General features: G+C 17.6%; 5 protein-coding genes across 5 annotated transcripts; 3 read left to right on the forward strand and 2 right to left on the reverse strand.

Annotated features, from left to right (window-relative positions):
• Window positions 1-1,018: 1,018 nt before the first annotated feature.
• On the forward strand, window positions 1,019-2,602 carry PGAL8A_00294400 (conserved Plasmodium protein, unknown function; the record flags this gene model as incomplete). The annotated part of the gene is made up of 1 exon (XM_028671945.1): window positions 1,019-2,602. The coding sequence occupies one exon, from the start codon at window positions 1,019-1,021 to the stop codon at window positions 2,600-2,602; it is 1,584 nt and encodes a 527-aa protein (XP_028528547.1).
• Window positions 2,603-4,132: 1,530 nt separating this feature from the next.
• PGAL8A_00294500 (conserved Plasmodium protein, unknown function) lies at window positions 4,133-7,051 on the forward strand (the record flags this gene model as incomplete). The annotated part of the gene is made up of 1 exon (XM_028671946.1): window positions 4,133-7,051. One exon carries the CDS (start codon window positions 4,133-4,135, stop codon window positions 7,049-7,051), a length of 2,919 nt encoding a protein of 972 aa, XP_028528548.1.
• A 1,390-nt stretch (window positions 7,052-8,441) lies between these two features.
• ARP4a (actin-related protein, putative) lies at window positions 8,442-9,830 on the reverse strand (the record flags this gene model as incomplete). The annotated part of the gene is made up of 1 exon (XM_028671947.1): window positions 8,442-9,830. One exon carries the CDS (start codon window positions 9,828-9,830, stop codon window positions 8,442-8,444), a length of 1,389 nt encoding a protein of 462 aa, XP_028528549.1.
• Window positions 9,831-12,343: 2,513 nt separating this feature from the next.
• On the forward strand, window positions 12,344-13,927 carry PGAL8A_00294700 (14-3-3 protein, putative; the record flags this gene model as incomplete). The annotated part of the gene is made up of 1 exon (XM_028671948.1): window positions 12,344-13,927. The coding sequence occupies one exon, from the start codon at window positions 12,344-12,346 to the stop codon at window positions 13,925-13,927; it is 1,584 nt and encodes a 527-aa protein (XP_028528550.1).
• A 1,178-nt stretch (window positions 13,928-15,105) lies between these two features.
• Window positions 15,106-16,893, reverse strand: PGAL8A_00294800 (GTPase, putative; the record flags this gene model as incomplete). The annotated part of the gene is made up of 1 exon (XM_028671949.1): window positions 15,106-16,893. The coding sequence occupies one exon, from the start codon at window positions 16,891-16,893 to the stop codon at window positions 15,106-15,108; it is 1,788 nt and encodes a 595-aa protein (XP_028528551.1).
• Between the last annotated feature and the right edge of the window lie 949 nt (window positions 16,894-17,842).

The following is a 17,842-nucleotide window of genomic DNA, read 5'->3' on the forward strand; positions in this document are numbered from 1 at the left end:
TTTTTTTTTTTTTTTTTTTTTTTTTTTTTTTTTTTTTTTTTTTTTTTTTTTTTTTGTACAATTTAAGAAATTATATGAATAAATATATATATGTATATATTTATATATTTAATATTTAAATATTTATATTTTTAAAAAATTAAAATATTTAATATAATAAAACCTTAATAACAATATAATATATATATTTTTATATGAATAAATACACTACCCGAAGATATGCACTATTTTATTTTAATATATGTTTAATTATTTTTAATTTTATTATGTGTTATTATGCTTTATTTTATTACCTTTAATTTTATCTCATTTCTCTCTTTTTTTTTAGATGAATGATAAATGTAATAAAACAATTTGATCATTATAAATGTGAATTCTTATTTTTACTTTACATATTTTATTGCAATGAAAAAAATTTTTCTTTTAGTTTTTATGTTTTTCATATTAAACTTGTTTATTAAAAAAAATCTTAAAAATCAATTACTAATATTTCTACATAATTTTCACATTAGTAAATTATTTTAGACATTAGGAAAAATAAAAAAGAAACATATATTATTTATAAAATAATTTTATAATATATTATTACCTTCTTTAGTAATTTTTAATTCATTAAAAAAAAAAAAAAAAAACAGATATAATTATATAATTACTATATGCGTTTTTTTTTCTTCAAATTTAATTACGAATTCTTAAATATATATATTTAAAATATTATCACAAAAAAAGTTAATGTAAGAAGAAAGTTCGTATTTATATTATTTTTAATAAAATCAACGTAAATATTTTTAAATATCTTGTTATAAAAAAGGGAAACCATTATTAATATTTTTTTTATTTTATTTTTGATTTTTAAGTAAGTAAAAGAAAAAAATTAAAAAATAATTATTTTATTTTTAATTTGTTTTAAATACTGAATTTCTATACAGCTTTTTCTAATTTACAATAAATTTTTTATATTTTAAACATTTTCAAAAAAAAATAGAAAAAAAAGTCATGTGTAATTTAAAATTTTAAAATGACAAAAACAAATATATTAGATAATGATGTAGAATTTTTAGATAGAGATAACATAAAAAATAGTGATTCTAAAGAACATAGATTTTCAAATAAAAGAAGAGTAATAGAAGAATATAATAAAGAAAATGACGAAAATGAATTTATTAGAAACTTAAAAAAAATGAATCAAAATAGCAATAATAAAGAGAGCAATAAACTATGTCAATTTATTATAAATTATTATGAATGGGATGAAATCCCAACAATGAATAATTTGCCATATGGTCTAATTAACAAAAAAAATTATTTAAAATTAAAAAATTATAATAAAAATACCAATTTAAATTCAATTGATAGTAATATTAACTTTGTTAATAAAAATTCAATTAAAAATATAGAAAGTGATAATTTGAATACATTTAATAAGCAAACAGTACTAAATAATATTTCGAGTAGTTCATTAAATAATCATTATAAAAATAATATTGATGAAAATATAGAACCGAAACATAAAAATTTGTCTGAAAAAGAAAACTTTCATTATTTTTCATCATCAATTATATATGAAGACATAAAAGAATATTTTTTTAAAACAAAATCAAATATAACAAAAATTAATTCTACATATATTACTAACAAAAATAATGATAAAAAAAATATAATAAATAATGAAAATAATTTAGAATCAATATATGTGAATAAATCAAAAATTAATATTAAAAAAGAAGATTCTATATGTGAATATGAAAATAACATGAAAGATAAAAATAATATAGAAAATAAGAGCCAAGAAAAAAATAAAGATGAATTAGAAAATAAAAATGATGTAAAAAGTGAAGAAGAAATAAATTGGATGAATGATTTTATATCTTTAACAAATATTCAAATTTTAGCTAAAAATACAAACAAATTTAATGAATGGAATAACTTAACAGTTATCATACCAAATATAATAAATTTCTGCTGTAGTCCTCGATCTTGTATTTGTAAAAATAGTTTTTTAACAATTAAATATATTTGCACAAGTTTAAAATATGATAAAATTAACTTGTGTAAATTTTTTGTTAGTATTTTTCCTTCCATAATAAAAAGATTAGATATAAAAAATAACTTTTTAAACAGTTGTGCAACTAAATCAATTGAAGAATTTATGATACATAGTAATAGCGTTAATAATTATGAAATGCTAAGATTGATTTGTTCTCACTCAAAAAATAAGAATTCTTCTATAACTAAAAAGATGTCTTATTTTGTTTACTTATTTTTAAAAAATTTACCTAAAAGTGATTTGATGAATTTTAGTTTAAGTGATTTTGCAGAGCCTTTTTTAAATTTCATAAATGCTAAATTAGAAGACACCAAAAAATTCATAAAACAGGCTTTTACCTTATTTTTAGAATTTCAAAATGAAGATTATATAATAGAAAATTTAAAAAAAGGAATTAAACATAAAGAAAATGTGGTTATCGTTGAAAAACAAATAAGGAATTTATTAAAATGCAATAATTGTGAATCATTAAAAAAAAAATACGCTACTTTTCATGAATTTAAAAATATGAACAAATTAAAAAATCTTAATAAGACTTCATCATTTATATTTTAATTATTATATAAAAAAAAAAAAACATCTCATATAAAAAAATAAGGTAAAATGTTTTATTTTCCTAATTTTGAATTTTAAAATTATAAATAATATTGCTAAATTTCTATTCTTTTTTTTTTTTTTTTTAGTGCAATATTTTTTTGTATATCATTGATATTTCTATTTTAAAATACAGTTCATACATTTTATTTCCATTTCAACGTTTTATTTAAAATTCATGTTTTCATTATTTCTATATATAAATGATATAAAAAAAATGATTCATTTTATTAAAAAGTTATGTCCTTTTTTTCTTTTTATCTAATATATATGCATCTATATTTGAAAAATTAAATATGCATATATATTTATTTTTCTTATTTCATAGAATAAATGTCAAAAAAAAAATATTGCTAAAATTAAAAAAAATTGAGTTTTAATATTTAATAGAAAAAGAAAAAAAAAAAAAAATAAAATAACAAGTTCTATAAATATTCTTAATGATAACTAAAATATGTTACAAAAGTTTTACAAATATTTTGTCAATCATGGATTTGAAATTTTTTTTTTTTTTTTTTTTTTTTTTTGCTTTATTAAATAATTTTAAGTGAACTTTAAATTTTTTGAATTTTGTAAATATGTATATATATATATATATTTAATTTACAATATCCTAATGAAATACTATAAATAAAACTTTGAAAAAAAACTTCTTTAATCGTTGTGTGAATTTATCATTTTTCTATTTAAAATATTATTTGAGCTATTATTAAAAACTTTTTATATGCATAAAAGTGTCGGTATTTTAAATTAAAAATAAAAAAAAAATATAATATACATAGATATGGTTAATAAATATATATTTGTATAAATGTGTTTTTATAATAAATAAAAAAAAAAATGTGTAGCACCTACTTTTTTTCTATTTATGTGGCAAATATTTTTTATTAAAACGTCATTTTAAATAAAAATAAAAATTATAAAAAATATTTGAAGGTATCATTTATTGTATGTTATTCTAACATTTTTTTTACATTATTTAATTTTTATATTAAGTTTTTTATATTTTTTTTAAATAACAAATGTACTCTTTTTTTTTTTTATTTTTTTAAATTTTTGAGAAAAAGCGCCATTAAGATATTTGAAAAACTATTGTAAAGATAAAAATATATGTTATAAAAGATAAAGGATCTACTATTACATATAGAAAAATATAAAAAAAATTAAACTATTCATATATTTACATTATATATATATATATGTGAAAGTATATATATTTATTCTCATTTATTTTTTATTCTATGAAAACAAAAATCCTACTGAATAACTTTGAGTATAATTGTAATAAAAAAATCACGTGATTAAAAATAAATAGGATATTAATAAATATTAAAAACAAAATATAAAATTATTGTTATACTTTTTTTTTTTTTTTTTTTTTTTTTTTTTTTTTTCTTTTAACTATATTGTATTATTTACTTTTTTTTTTTTTATATTTTATTTTATAATTTTATCATATCCGCATATGAATATATAATTAAAAGAAAAATCATGAATTTAAAAGAAAACAATAAAGTTTTACGTTTATTAATTCGAACGGTAGGAAGATTGTCAAATTTTTTTGATAAAAATGAAACATGGAAATGTTTTTTATCAAGTATTTATAGATATGAAAATGAAAAATGTGAAAGATATAATGAGTTTTTAAAATATTATTTAAATAATAATATCCACTACTGTCCCATTAAATCAAATAAAAAAAAGTTGAAAAGTGAATTAATTTATTTTTTGAGAAACAATATAAATAATGATGTTTTTAATATTGGTTTCACAGCTATTCGGCATTTAAGTAGAATAAAAAAATCTATATTAACAATATCAAATGAAAATAACGATTTAGAACTTAAAAATACAAAATTATTGCAAGATCGTAAAATATGGAATTCTGAAGAAGAAAAAATTTTTTTTAAAAATAATATTCGCATGATAAATTTTAATACATTTAATGAAAGGGGGAAAGAAAAAGAGAATGAACAAGATATAGAAAATGAAAAGGAAAATGAAAATAAAAAGAAGCTTTCTGTGTTAAAAAAAAATATAAATAGAAAAACTAACAAAAATAATTCTGAAAATATAGAAGAATTTAATTCAGACAAATTAAAATATGACGAAAATAATGACAGTATAACTAATAAAGATGCCTTAGAAAATGATATTAATAATACAAAGAAAAATTTTTCAAAAAATAATATAAGTAATTCTGAATATAATTATAATAATCAGATGAAAAACAATAAAAATAATGTTTTAAAAAGAATAAATTATAAAAATGAAATTAAAAAAGGAACCATATTGATTGCTCATCCATTAACATCTAGTACATTATGGAATAAATCTGTTATTTTAATTACGCAAAAGGAAAAAAATAATTTAGTATGTGGTTTAATTTTAAATAAACATCCATTATATAATAATTACATGGGAATTTCTAATGATAGAGAAATTATTAAAATATTAAATAAGTTGTATTTTAAAAATAGAAAGTTTATTAATGAAATATCTGAAAATTATATGTCAAATGAGAAGAAAGATAATATTAAAGCGTTTAAAGAATTAGATAGAAAGCAAGAAGAATATATAGATGATAAAGAAATTACAGAAACAAAAAAAACTTTTGAAGAAAACAATACATTACATAATTTAAAAACAGATAAAATGAATATAATTGACATTGAAAAAATTGATGATAATAATGATATAGAAAATGTAAAAAATGTAAAAAGCATCGTTAAAAATACTGATGATGAAAAAAATACTAATACTACCAAAATACCTATTAGCTTAAAAAATAATGAAAAAAGAGAAACATACTTAGAAAAAAAATTTGAATTAGAAAATAAAAAAAACCTGAAATCAGATGATCAAAATATTAGTCAAGATGATTTTCCAACATTAAAAGATTTACAAGAAATGTTTTTAAGAATACAATTTCGTAGCTCTTCTAAACATTATATGAATAAGAAAATCAAAAAGAAAAATAACTTTTTTATAATGATGGATGAACATCTTTTAGATATAATTACTCATTATATAATAAAATTAAATAAGGTTCCTCTTTATCTACGTTTTTTACCTTCATATAATATTGGTTCAATGACAGATATAAAGAGTGAAATTAAAAAGCTACAGTTTTTAAATGAGTTTTACAAAATATACTTTGAAAAATATAACAAATGGAAAGTTGTAATAATAAATAATCGTATACATATTTTTGATAAAGAAAAAAATAAAACCAAATTAGACAAAATTCCGAAGAAAGCAGAATTAGTGGATAGCAATTCTAATGAAGAAAAGAAATTAAGCGAAGAAGAAAAAGAATTAATTCACAGAAAAATTCAAAAATTTAAAGAAACCAATAAAATGGATGATGAGGAAAATACTTATGAAAAAGAAAACAAAGGCATATCAGGAGAAAGTGAAGATACAATTATCAAAGAGGAATTAGACGATGATAATGAAGAGAATTGTTATGATGATGATGATGATGAAAGTTATGAAGATGAAGATGAAAATTGCAAAAATGAAGAAGACGAAGAAACTTTCGAAAATGAAGAGGACGAAGATAGTTCAGAAAATTTTGAAGAATATACATCAAAAAAAAAAGGAAATACACAAGATGAGATAGAAAATTTAGAAATGTTAAAAAAAAAATCAAAAAAAAATAAATCATCATATCTAAGTAAAATAGATATAAATTCTATAAACAAAAATTATTTTATGAAAAATCCAGTTTATTTATTCTGGTTAGGAGGCCCATTACCAGGATTAACAATTTTACACAATATGAAAAAATTTTCAAAAAATATTGTAATAAATGATTTAATATATGAAGGTTATAATGAAAATGTTAATATGAATAATATTGATCAACATGATTGTGATGTAATGTATCAAAAAAATAATTTATTAAAGGATTCTTATGATGAAGAAAAAAGTAAAATCCATTCATCGAAAGAAAGTAAATCAAATATCTTAAAAAGTGATCTTAATCAAGATAAGAATAATATGAATGAAGATAATAATTTAAATAATCTAAAGAATATGAGTTGCTTAAATAATGTAAATGATAATAACGATCCAGAAAAAAAATTGATAAAAAGATTTATTGGGAAAGCTACTTGGGATTTAAACCAATTAATAGAAGAATTAAATAATGATTACTGGATAGCTATAAATTGTGACAATAAAGAATTATTATCAAAAATTATTTTTTATTCAAGTGATTCCGACAATAATAATAATAATAGTAATAATAATACTTTATCTAATGTTTATAATTCATATAAAGGAGAACATTTATGGGAAAAAATATTGGCATCCTTAAATAATGATTATGAAGAAATTTCAAAAATTCCACAAAAAGTTATAGATAATTTTTTAAAAGATTTCAAAAGTATGGAAAATGAATAATAAAAAAAAAACAATTCATTAATATATGGAAAAATGAAAAAAAAAAAAGTTATATTTCTTAAATACCTGTATCCTTGAAATTTTATGTATTTATTTGCAATTTATTTATAAAAATTTATATGAAATATAAAAAGAAAAATATATATAATTAAAATTTTTAATTTACATGAATACTTTGCTCATAGATTTTATTTTTTGTTATACTGAAAATATAAGTAGTGTTGATTAACAAGATTTATACATAATATTTTTGCTTTATTATATATATTATATTTATTAATTTTACTTTTTTTTTTTTTTCTTTTTATATAAAGAGAATTCATTATATATATATATATATATCATAAAAATTAGCTATTAATAATATATTTGTTACTATATTAGTTTTCCTATTATTACAAATTTTTCTTATTTTATTTTTTCTTATATTTTTAATTAAAATTTTTACGTTTATCGAAAATTTGATTATGTTTACATGATATCTTTTAAATTTTTATTTTTATTAAAATATTGTTTAACTTTTAATCATGGTAAAAATTTCTTAAAACTTTGTAATTTTTAATATATACATACATTTCTCAAAAATAAGTTACATAAAAATTTAATTTTCATATCTGTCTTATATCTTTATCGCTATAAATATTAAAAGGAATGGCTCCTCATTTTTTATATGTAATTATAACACCTTAGCATTATTTTTAATGTAAAATTGTAATTTATTATTTCTAAAAAAATTTTTTTTTTAATTTTATTTTGGAGATTTTTATATATATTTATATAGAAAAACAATTTATTTTTCCTTTAATTAATTACATATATCAAATAAAAGTATTTACAATTTTAAATAAATATAGGATTACCCTATTGATAATATGTTTATATTAATATTAAGAAAAAAGTGTACAATTTTATAATAAAATGACAAAAAAAAAAAAAAAAAAAATAGTTTGATAAATAATAAATATATAAATAAAACTTAAAATCCTTTTTTATTGTAAATTCAATATATATATATATATCAAATATAATAAATGAAAAAATAAGAAAGAATCATAAGTTCATAAATATATTTTAAGTAATTTATATATAGAACTTAAATTAAAAAAAAAAAAAAATAGAATAAAATAACAAAAATAAAAATATAAAACATAAAATATAAAAAATTAAATATATAAAAGGAAAATAAAATATTGCATCAGTAATAATTTAACAACGCATAAAAATAATATAGATACATACTATAAACATTGAAAATTTTTATGTAAAAAAAAAAAAAAAAAAAGAAAATATATTTAAAAATGTTTTATTATTTCTTTTTTTTTTTTTAATCATATTAATAATTTTTTTAAAAATTTAAATACAAAAAAAAAAAAAAAAAAAAAGAAAAATCTTAAAAGCATCTATCAAAAATGATTTTATGTCCATAATCGAGATATTCCTTCTTAGATACCCATAATTGCTGAAATGTACCCAAACTAGCTAATATAGATCCTCCTAACCAAGAAGAATATTTGTTCTCTACTAGTGATGTCATATTTAATATTTTTAATTTAACAGATTGACTAAAACATTCTTTTTCTTTTAACGAATTAAATAACCGTTCAACTAGTCCCGGAAATAAAGAAGATCCACCTGTTAATATAACTGATTGCAACAAATCCTTTCTTATGTCAACATCCGTTGAAATGATACAATTAATTATGCTTTGAGGTAACCCTTTAAAATTATTTTCTAAAGGTACACTTTTAAACAAATTTTCAGCTATATCATATTTATATTTTTCTATATTAATTTTAAATCCATCAGGTAATTCAAAAAATTCCTCTTTTGGAGAATCATTCGTATCAGTATTATTTGTATCACCATTTTCATTTCCTTTTAAATTATTTATATTATTTTCTTTGCATTTTATATCATTTTCAACACGTATTTTACAAACACTTTCTTTCATGTATCTTATAATATCTAATATAGCTTCTTCTTTGTATGAACTATGAATGTTTTTATACATATCCTTATCGTTAAATTTCTGTCCACAAAAATATGGTATAATATTAATGTTATCTTTTTTTAATTTATTATATATTAACTTATCAAAATAATCACCACCTATATTATATTCTAATGAATTTTTTTGCAGAACATATCCTTCATAAACTGGATTTATATTTAATGAACTAAATCCAATGTCAATAACTAATGAATTCGATCTACCTAAACTAAAAGAAGTTAATTTTGCCTTTTTTGCAAAATATAATGCAGGAACATTATATTTTTCAAATAACAATTCTGTTATTTCTTCTCTTATTTTATTATTATGTATATTTGATTCTGATAATAAAATTGGGTGCTCATCAAATTTTAAATTTAGTCCACCTAATTTTATAGGATCTATTATTTCATCAGTGCACTCAAATATCCTCTTTACTTCCACTCCTTCAATAGAATATTCTAATATTCTTTCAAATACATCACTGTTTAATGTTACATTATTAGATTTATCACGATCAAATAAAGGTTTTATTCTTACATTCTCATTTCTGTTATATAAATTTAAAGGAAATTTTAATTTCTTAAAATTGTTCTTTTTTTCTAATTCATTTATATTTCTTTCACTCTCATAAATATTTTCTCCACATATGCTATTTAAAAATATTCTTGGAGTGTCTTCTTGATTATGTCCTATTTTTGAGGTATTAAATCCCAAATCAACTACAAGGGCCGATATGTCTTCACCTCCACATAAAACGTTTTCATTTGTTTCATTTTTTAAATTCATATTTTTTTTTTTTTTTTTTTTTTTACTTATTACAGCTATTCTGCTATATATTAAGTTATTGTTAATTTCTATACTTAACCTAGTTATTCATGAAAATGTACTGTAAATAATTTATTTTTACATATAATTCATTTACTTTCAAAAGTTTTTTATAATTTATAATAAAACATAATTTTTAGTTTTATTTGTACATTTAAAATATATTTAAACTTACTGTTTTAATTTTCATATAAAAAATATTGAAAAAAAAAAAAAAAAAAATTGGTCATATACTTTTTTCTTTAATTTTTTTTAATAATTTAACTTTTTTTTTTTTTTTATATTTGGACCTTATGCTTATTCTGAAGGAAAGGAAATAATACCAAAAAAATAATTTTAGAGAAATATAGAATTGTTAAAAAAAAAAATGAGAAATAATTTAATTAAAAATAAAAAAAAAGTGATATATATACATTTAAAAAAATATATGTTTATGAAATTAGATAATTATTTTTTTTCTTAATTTTTTTTTTGTGTTGATATGTATGTTTTTTTCATTTTTTACTTAAGATATAAGTTGTAAAAATATATGAATAATAAAATAAAATTTAAATTAAAAATGATATGAAAAATAAAGTATGTCATTTATAGAATAATGGTATTATTTTTTCTTTATAAAAATATTTAAAAAAATTTTCAATGAAATCAGAAATTTATATATGCTAGGTAGACATCAATATGTATATTAAACTAAAAAACGTAAAAAATAAGGAAAAAATTCTCTATCATTTTTTCAAAAGGTGAAAAATATAAGATTTATACTATTTTTTTTTTTTTTTCATTACACTTTTTTTTTTATATATACATGACATTCACCTGAAAACTATATATATATATATATATATATATATATATATATATTTTTTTTTTTTTTTTTGTTAAACTAAAAAGAACACTATGTCAAAAAATACTAAGAAATTAAAACTAACTATATTTTTAGAACTTCCCTTCTTTTTGAAGGAGAATTATTTTTACTGCACATGTTATATTTTAAATTTATTTTTAAAAAGTTACTTCTGTTTATCTATTATTTTATTTTTTTATAAAATTTAAAGATGAAGTTTTCAAGGAAACAAAAAATGATGAATATGGGTTTATTGTTGCACTCATATTTATTTACTTGCGAGTATTAATTAATGTTTATATGAATCGATATATTAGTATAAATTTCAATTGAAAACTTTTAACAAAAAAAATATTCACATATAAAATCACATTCCTATAAACTCCATTTACAAATGAGTAGTTTAACTTTCATTCTCAAATTGTCTATTTACATATTCTTTTAATTTATTTAAATATATCTCTACATATTAAAATATTTAAGAATTTTATATTCACCATAATATATTAAGTATGGATTTTTTTAAATTAAATAATTTTACTTTTTAAAAATTTTTAAATTAAAAACATTATATAATCATGATCAACAATCATAAAGGTAAAAAATATTATAACATATATAAGTGTATACGTAAAACTTTATTATAAAATCACAATATACATTAGAATTAATACACTTTTAAATTTCTACATGTGTATTATTATATTTATTTTCAATTAATATACTATTATTCAAGGTAAAATAAATCTTAATTTTTTTTAACTTTTTTACATTATAAAAGACAAAAGTAACTTATTTTGGTATTTAACTCTCATTATATTCTTTAATGAAACAAATATATTTAACTTTAAAAAATATTATGATTCAACTCTTAAACATTCATTTAAGAATTTTTCATAGCTTTTTTTTTTATGAAAATCCTTATTTGTATAACGGAAAAATGTTCATTAGCTAAAAATAACGTCCTTAAAAAAAAAAAAAAAAAAAAAAAAAAAAAAAATGTTAATAATTTTTATTTTTAATTTGTCTTTAATTTAGCTACATATTTATATAAATGCCTATTATAAGAATGTGTTGTATATAAATAAAAAAAAAAATATATATATATATAAATATAATGCATATTTGACCTAAACACATCCGAAAAAAAAAACGTCCAAGTTGACTTTTACAACATATAATTGTTTTTTTTTTGTTGTTTATAATTTATATGAATATCTTTAGAATAATTTTTATATATAAGATTATCTAAAATGAAATACATAAATATTAAAATAGTGGATGTTTGCATGATTACACATCAAAATATATTTTATATAAAAAGTTCTTTATAATAAAAAAATATTTTTGCACACGTCATAAATAGTAAAAAATAGAGTAAAACAAAATTCTCAAAAAAAAAAAAAATACCTTTATGTAGATATTTTCAGGTCTAAATATAATTAACAAAAATATTGAAATAACCGTATATTATTATGTGTGATATATTTTTAGACAAAACATGATTATCAGTTATTTATATTTACTAATTTTATCTCATTTATTTTTAATAAAAATAAAATAAAAAAGCAAAAAGTAAATAAAAAGTTTAATAAAATTTTACACAAGATAAAGTATATTTAATAAAATAATGAAAACAAATGAAAAACAATTACACTTTAATAAATCAAGTTCAGCATATTTTTTATCAAAAAAGAATATTTTCTCACCAAATGAAGAAAGTCATTCTATCAATGAAAAAGAGTTCCATGAACATCTTAAAGAGGAGAACATATATAAACAAAAAAATAACACAAAAAAAAATGAAGAGAAAAACATATTAAACCAAAATATTGGAGATAAAACTATGAATTTGAAAAACAAAAATAAAGAAAAAATTACAAATGAAAAAAGCAATAGAAAAGAGAAAAATACAAATCCAAAAAAAAAGGAAAGAGGAATAAATAACATTTCTAACAACAATACTGATAAAAAAGATAACTCTAGTATAAAAGTTTCATCGCCAAATATTCTTGAAAGCAATAAAAATAACTGTGATTATAATTTAACAAAAAAAAAAAACCTAAACAAAACTACAAACACAAAAAAGAATGTATTAAATAAATCTAAAACAGTGGAAAATAAGCTAAAAGCAAAAAGTAGTTTTAATAACGAAATAAAAAAAATTCATAATAGAAGTAGAACAAAGAGAGTTAAAAGTATTCAAAACATTGTAGATAATACAGAAATGGGGTATAAAACAACGCAATTTAAACTATCAGATTATTCAGAAAATGATAGCAATTTAGAAAATCTTTCCGTAGAATATGTGGTAGATAAAGAAGAAAAAATAAAAAATATAAAAGAAAAAACTTTACAAAAATATAATGATTTGATTGAAACATATACTAATAATATAAAAACATTAATTAATAGTAATTCTAACGACAATCTAAAAATAGAATTTAATAGAGAAACTATATTTAATTTCTTGAAAATAACATATAAATATTCAGATTATAACTATTCTGTTACTTGTGCAATACTTTTATTGTTAGATAGATTAAATAATCCTGAAATTGAATTGACAGAAAAGGAAAAAGAAGGTTTAGAAAATGCTTTAAGAGCATATAGTTACCATTCTATAATTTCATATAAATATACCTTTAAAGCCTATCATAAAAAGGATTCCATAATAGAACAAAAAGTAAATTCCAATCTACAATTAAAAAAAAATATATGTAAAAATATTAGACAGAAAATAAAAATCCATTTTCTTTTAAATTGTGAAATAATAATAAATCTTATAAATTGTATTTTGTATACAATAAATGAGGATCAAAATAAAATTTATTATATTTATTTAAATGGAAATCAATATAAAATAATATCAGATATAACTGAAACTGGTGTGAAATATAAATATGAACATTTAGCTCAAGAAGCGTATAAAAAAGCTTTAGATTTAGGAAAAAAATATATGCAGCCAACAGATGTAAATTACTTGAATTTAGCAAGTAGTTACATCTATTTTTTATATTTTATTTTAGGATATGAACAAAAGGCGTTAAATTTGTGCATAGATATATTTGACAAATCATCCAACTTACTAGATAAAATAGAAGATCACGAAAATGTAGATAAATGTTTACAATTATTAAGTAAAATGAGATATAATATAAAACGTTGGTCAAAGAAACTAAACAAAAATAGTATTTTATTTTTAACTTTTTAAAGAAAATAGTACGTTAAGCTTACCTCTTACTTTCATACATAAAATTTTTGTTTTCTTTTATTTTTCCTTTTTATTTTTTTTTTTTTTTGTATCACTTTTAATTACATGACTCTCTTTTAATGTAATAATTCATTTTGAAATATGTGATTTATATTATAATTTTTTTTTTTTTTTTTTTTTTTTTTTTTTTTTCATATTAAATGTATTAATGTTATATACATATATAATTACATAGAGTCTAAAACAAATTTATTATTTTTTTTTATTATTAATTTTTCTTTTCTCTATATCTCATAATATTAATGCTATTAAAATATGTATATAATACACATATGTATATACATATATATGAATGCTTTAATTTTTATTCAATAATTTTGATTTTTGTATAGTTCTTTTTTTCATTAATATTCTTAACATATTTATTATGTATACATATCTTTTAATATTTTATACACTATGTAAATACTCCATTATTGCTTGTACTTTTTATTTAAACTAAAATAATTACAAATTGAAGAAAATAATTTTTTTTTTTTGTTTTTTTTTCTTGTGACTTTTTCTATTTATAGTTATACATACGTTTATATGTTTTGTCTATATTTGTAGCTTATTCTTATTTTCAGCATATATGCTTATTTACCTATTTATTTTTTAAATGCATTTTATAAAAAAAATTACATTTTTGTATTTTCTCTTTTTTTAACATATAGAAAAACATAAAGAATAATAAAAAAAACTTTGAGCCATTAATGCTGATCTTTATATAAGTCTTTTAACAAATGTTTATAAAACTTAGTATGTCTTAATTTGCATCTTTACGAACTTAGGAAATATTATTTATAAATCTAATTATGCTTCTGAATAAATTAATATATTTATTAATTTAAAAAAAGAATAAAAAAGGTGTCATCTTCAAATAACATTCTTTTATAAAAACAAAAATGATAATTTCGACAAAAAAAAAAAAAAAATAAAAAAAAATAAAATAAAATAAAATAAAAATAAAACTTGATATTAAAATTTATTTAATTTTTTTTAATAAATATAAGTGGATATTTTAAATGGATAATTATACTTTAAGTGTTTCTATTTAAAAAAAAAAAAAAACACTGAAATATTAAATAATTAGACAGAACCTATATTTTTTTTACTTTATTCTTATTTATTTCATCATTTTATTCTTTATTTTGTTCACTAATTAATTCTTCATTATTTTCATCACTTAATTCATCATCTTTTTCATCATTTAATAATTCATCATCTTTTTCATCACTTAATTCATCATCTTTTTCATCGCTTAATTCTTCATCTTTTTCATCATTTAATTCATCATCTTTTTCATCACATAATTCATCATCTTTTTCATCGCTTAATTCATCATCTTTTTCATCGCTTAATTCATCATCTTTTTCATCACTTAATTCATCATCTTTTTCATCACTCAATTCTTCATTTTTTTCATCATTAAAATCTTCACTAATTTTATCAGTAACAATACAATTTTCTTTTGATTCTTTAGACAAATTTTTTTCATTGTTTTTGTTATATTCTTTACATTCCTTTAAATAATTATCTGGATTAACAAAATATGGAATTTTTCCTTTTATCCAATCATTTAAGATAATTTTTGAAGCAGATATTATATCAGGTTGACCTCCTTTTAAAAGTTTCCCCATTTTTTTTGCTAAAATTTCAAGAAATTCTTCTGAATTTTCAAAAGTCAAATCCTCTGATAGTTTATAAACTTTAAGTATATGAGATTTATTAACCATTTTAAAAATGTCATCAATATAAAAATGTGGATTAGTAATTTTTTCAATTCTCATTGTGCATCTTAAAATTTTATCTGAATCTTCAATATCATATGGTACAATTCCTGGACAATCTATTAAATAAACTTTGTTAGTCAATTTTATGAACTGCCAACATTTTGTTTGACCTGGTAGACAAGCAGAAACACAAACAACCTTTTTTTTTAATGAATTAATGATAGCACTTTTTCCTACATTTGGATAACCTATTAAACCAATATGAACATGTTTTTTTTTTTGTTGTTTAAAAAATTGAGTATACTGCCTAATAACATTAAATAAATCACTTTTTCCAAATGGTTTATTTATATTTGCATGATAAGCAATAGTTGGATATTCTTTTGAAAGAATTTTTATCCATTTTTCTGCTACTGATGTTGGTATTAAATCAATCTTATTGATTATTAATATAATATGTTTATTTGGCCTATCTTTTTTTAAACTTTCTTCTAATTTTTTACATCTAGTACCTATAGGATCACGTGCATCTAATACTTCTAAAATGATATCAGAACTATCCACAACTTTATATAACTCAGTCCATATTCTTTTTGATTGACCTATTTTTAATAAATGATCCTTACTATATTTTTTTTCTATTTCACTTTTTTTTTCAATTAGAGATCTATCATTTTTCGTTTCATAAGTAGATAATTTGTTATTAACATTATTTACAAATTCTTCTATACTAGATACATTTAACTTTGGCCTTTTTCTTTTTTTTTTTTTACTGAACACATCATCATAATTTTCTACTCTTAAAAAATTCTCATTTTTGTACTTCTTCGTTACACTATATTTTTCATCTTTTAACAATTCAACTGGAATTTTAGATCTTTTTATAATTATACTAAATGGATCATGAGTTGTCTCTTCTAATTTGTTTCGGAATATTTCTAATTTATTTTGACTTATTGTTCTCGTATTATTAAACCATTTTATATTGGGTTCTATTCTTCTTACCTCATTTATTTTCTTATTCATTTTTTTTAAATTCGCTTTTGTGCGATACATTTTTAATCTTTTTAATTTTTCTTCATTTCTACTTTTCCCATTCTCTTTATTTATTGAACGACCATCTGTTTTTACATTATTTACTGAACTTTTTCCAATTCTCAAGTTTTTCAATTTTAAATTTCCTTTTTTAATCATTTTTAAAAACCTGAATATATTTTAAATTATATACTAAAAATAGTTATGCATTCAAAAATAAATTAAAAAAATTTTAAAAAAAAATTTTTATAAGGCAAATTTTTTTCATTTTATTCAAGTTGTATGTAAAAAATATAAAATTTTCTACATAACAAAAGAATCAGTAATATTTATAATAAATTTACTTCATTTCTTTTTTTTTTTTTTTTATTATATCTTTTAATTTTATTATATTTATGTATTTCTTTTTTTTTTTTATATTTATTTTTTTCTGAAAGGCGTATTTACTTGTTATTTTTTTTTTTAAAAATATTTCAATCAAATTATAATAAAAAAAGTATATATACATATATAATTTTTATAATGTTTTAAATGCTCTTATATTTTGTTTTTTGGTTTTTAATATTTTTTATGTAGAGTGGATATATTAAATTTAAATAAATGTTTTGTTAAAATATACCATCTTTTTTTTTATTTAAAAGTTTATCAATATTTTCAAAATAATTTATTAATTTATGAAAAAATTTTTTTTTTTTTTTAATATTTTAAATAAAAATTTTAAATGTTTTTATATTATAGATAACAAATAAATACACTATTTTATATAATCTCTATATTAATTAAAAATTTTAAGATTAACATTTTTAGAAAAATAATATTTGATAAACTTATTTAAAAAAGGAAAAAAATAAGAAAAGTTATCTAATAAAGATATAATAGTATAGCTCTTTTATTTTTCTTTTTTTTTAAAAAAAAAAATAAATTTTAATTGCTATATAATTGTAATTAAACAAAATGATAAAAAAAATATTATTGTAATAGTGGTATAAAATATATTATCTATACAATTGAAAATTATATTTTTTTGTTCTACTTTATAAAAAAAAAAAATAATATCAAAATAAAATATCCTTAATAAATGAAAGAAAATACAAAATTTTCAAAATTA

The sequence above is a fragment of the Plasmodium gallinaceum genome (genome assembly GCF_900005855.1).
Source record: "Plasmodium gallinaceum strain 8A genome assembly, contig: PGAL8A_v1_87, whole genome shotgun sequence".
Lineage (NCBI taxonomy): Eukaryota > Apicomplexa > Aconoidasida > Haemosporida > Plasmodiidae > Plasmodium > Plasmodium gallinaceum.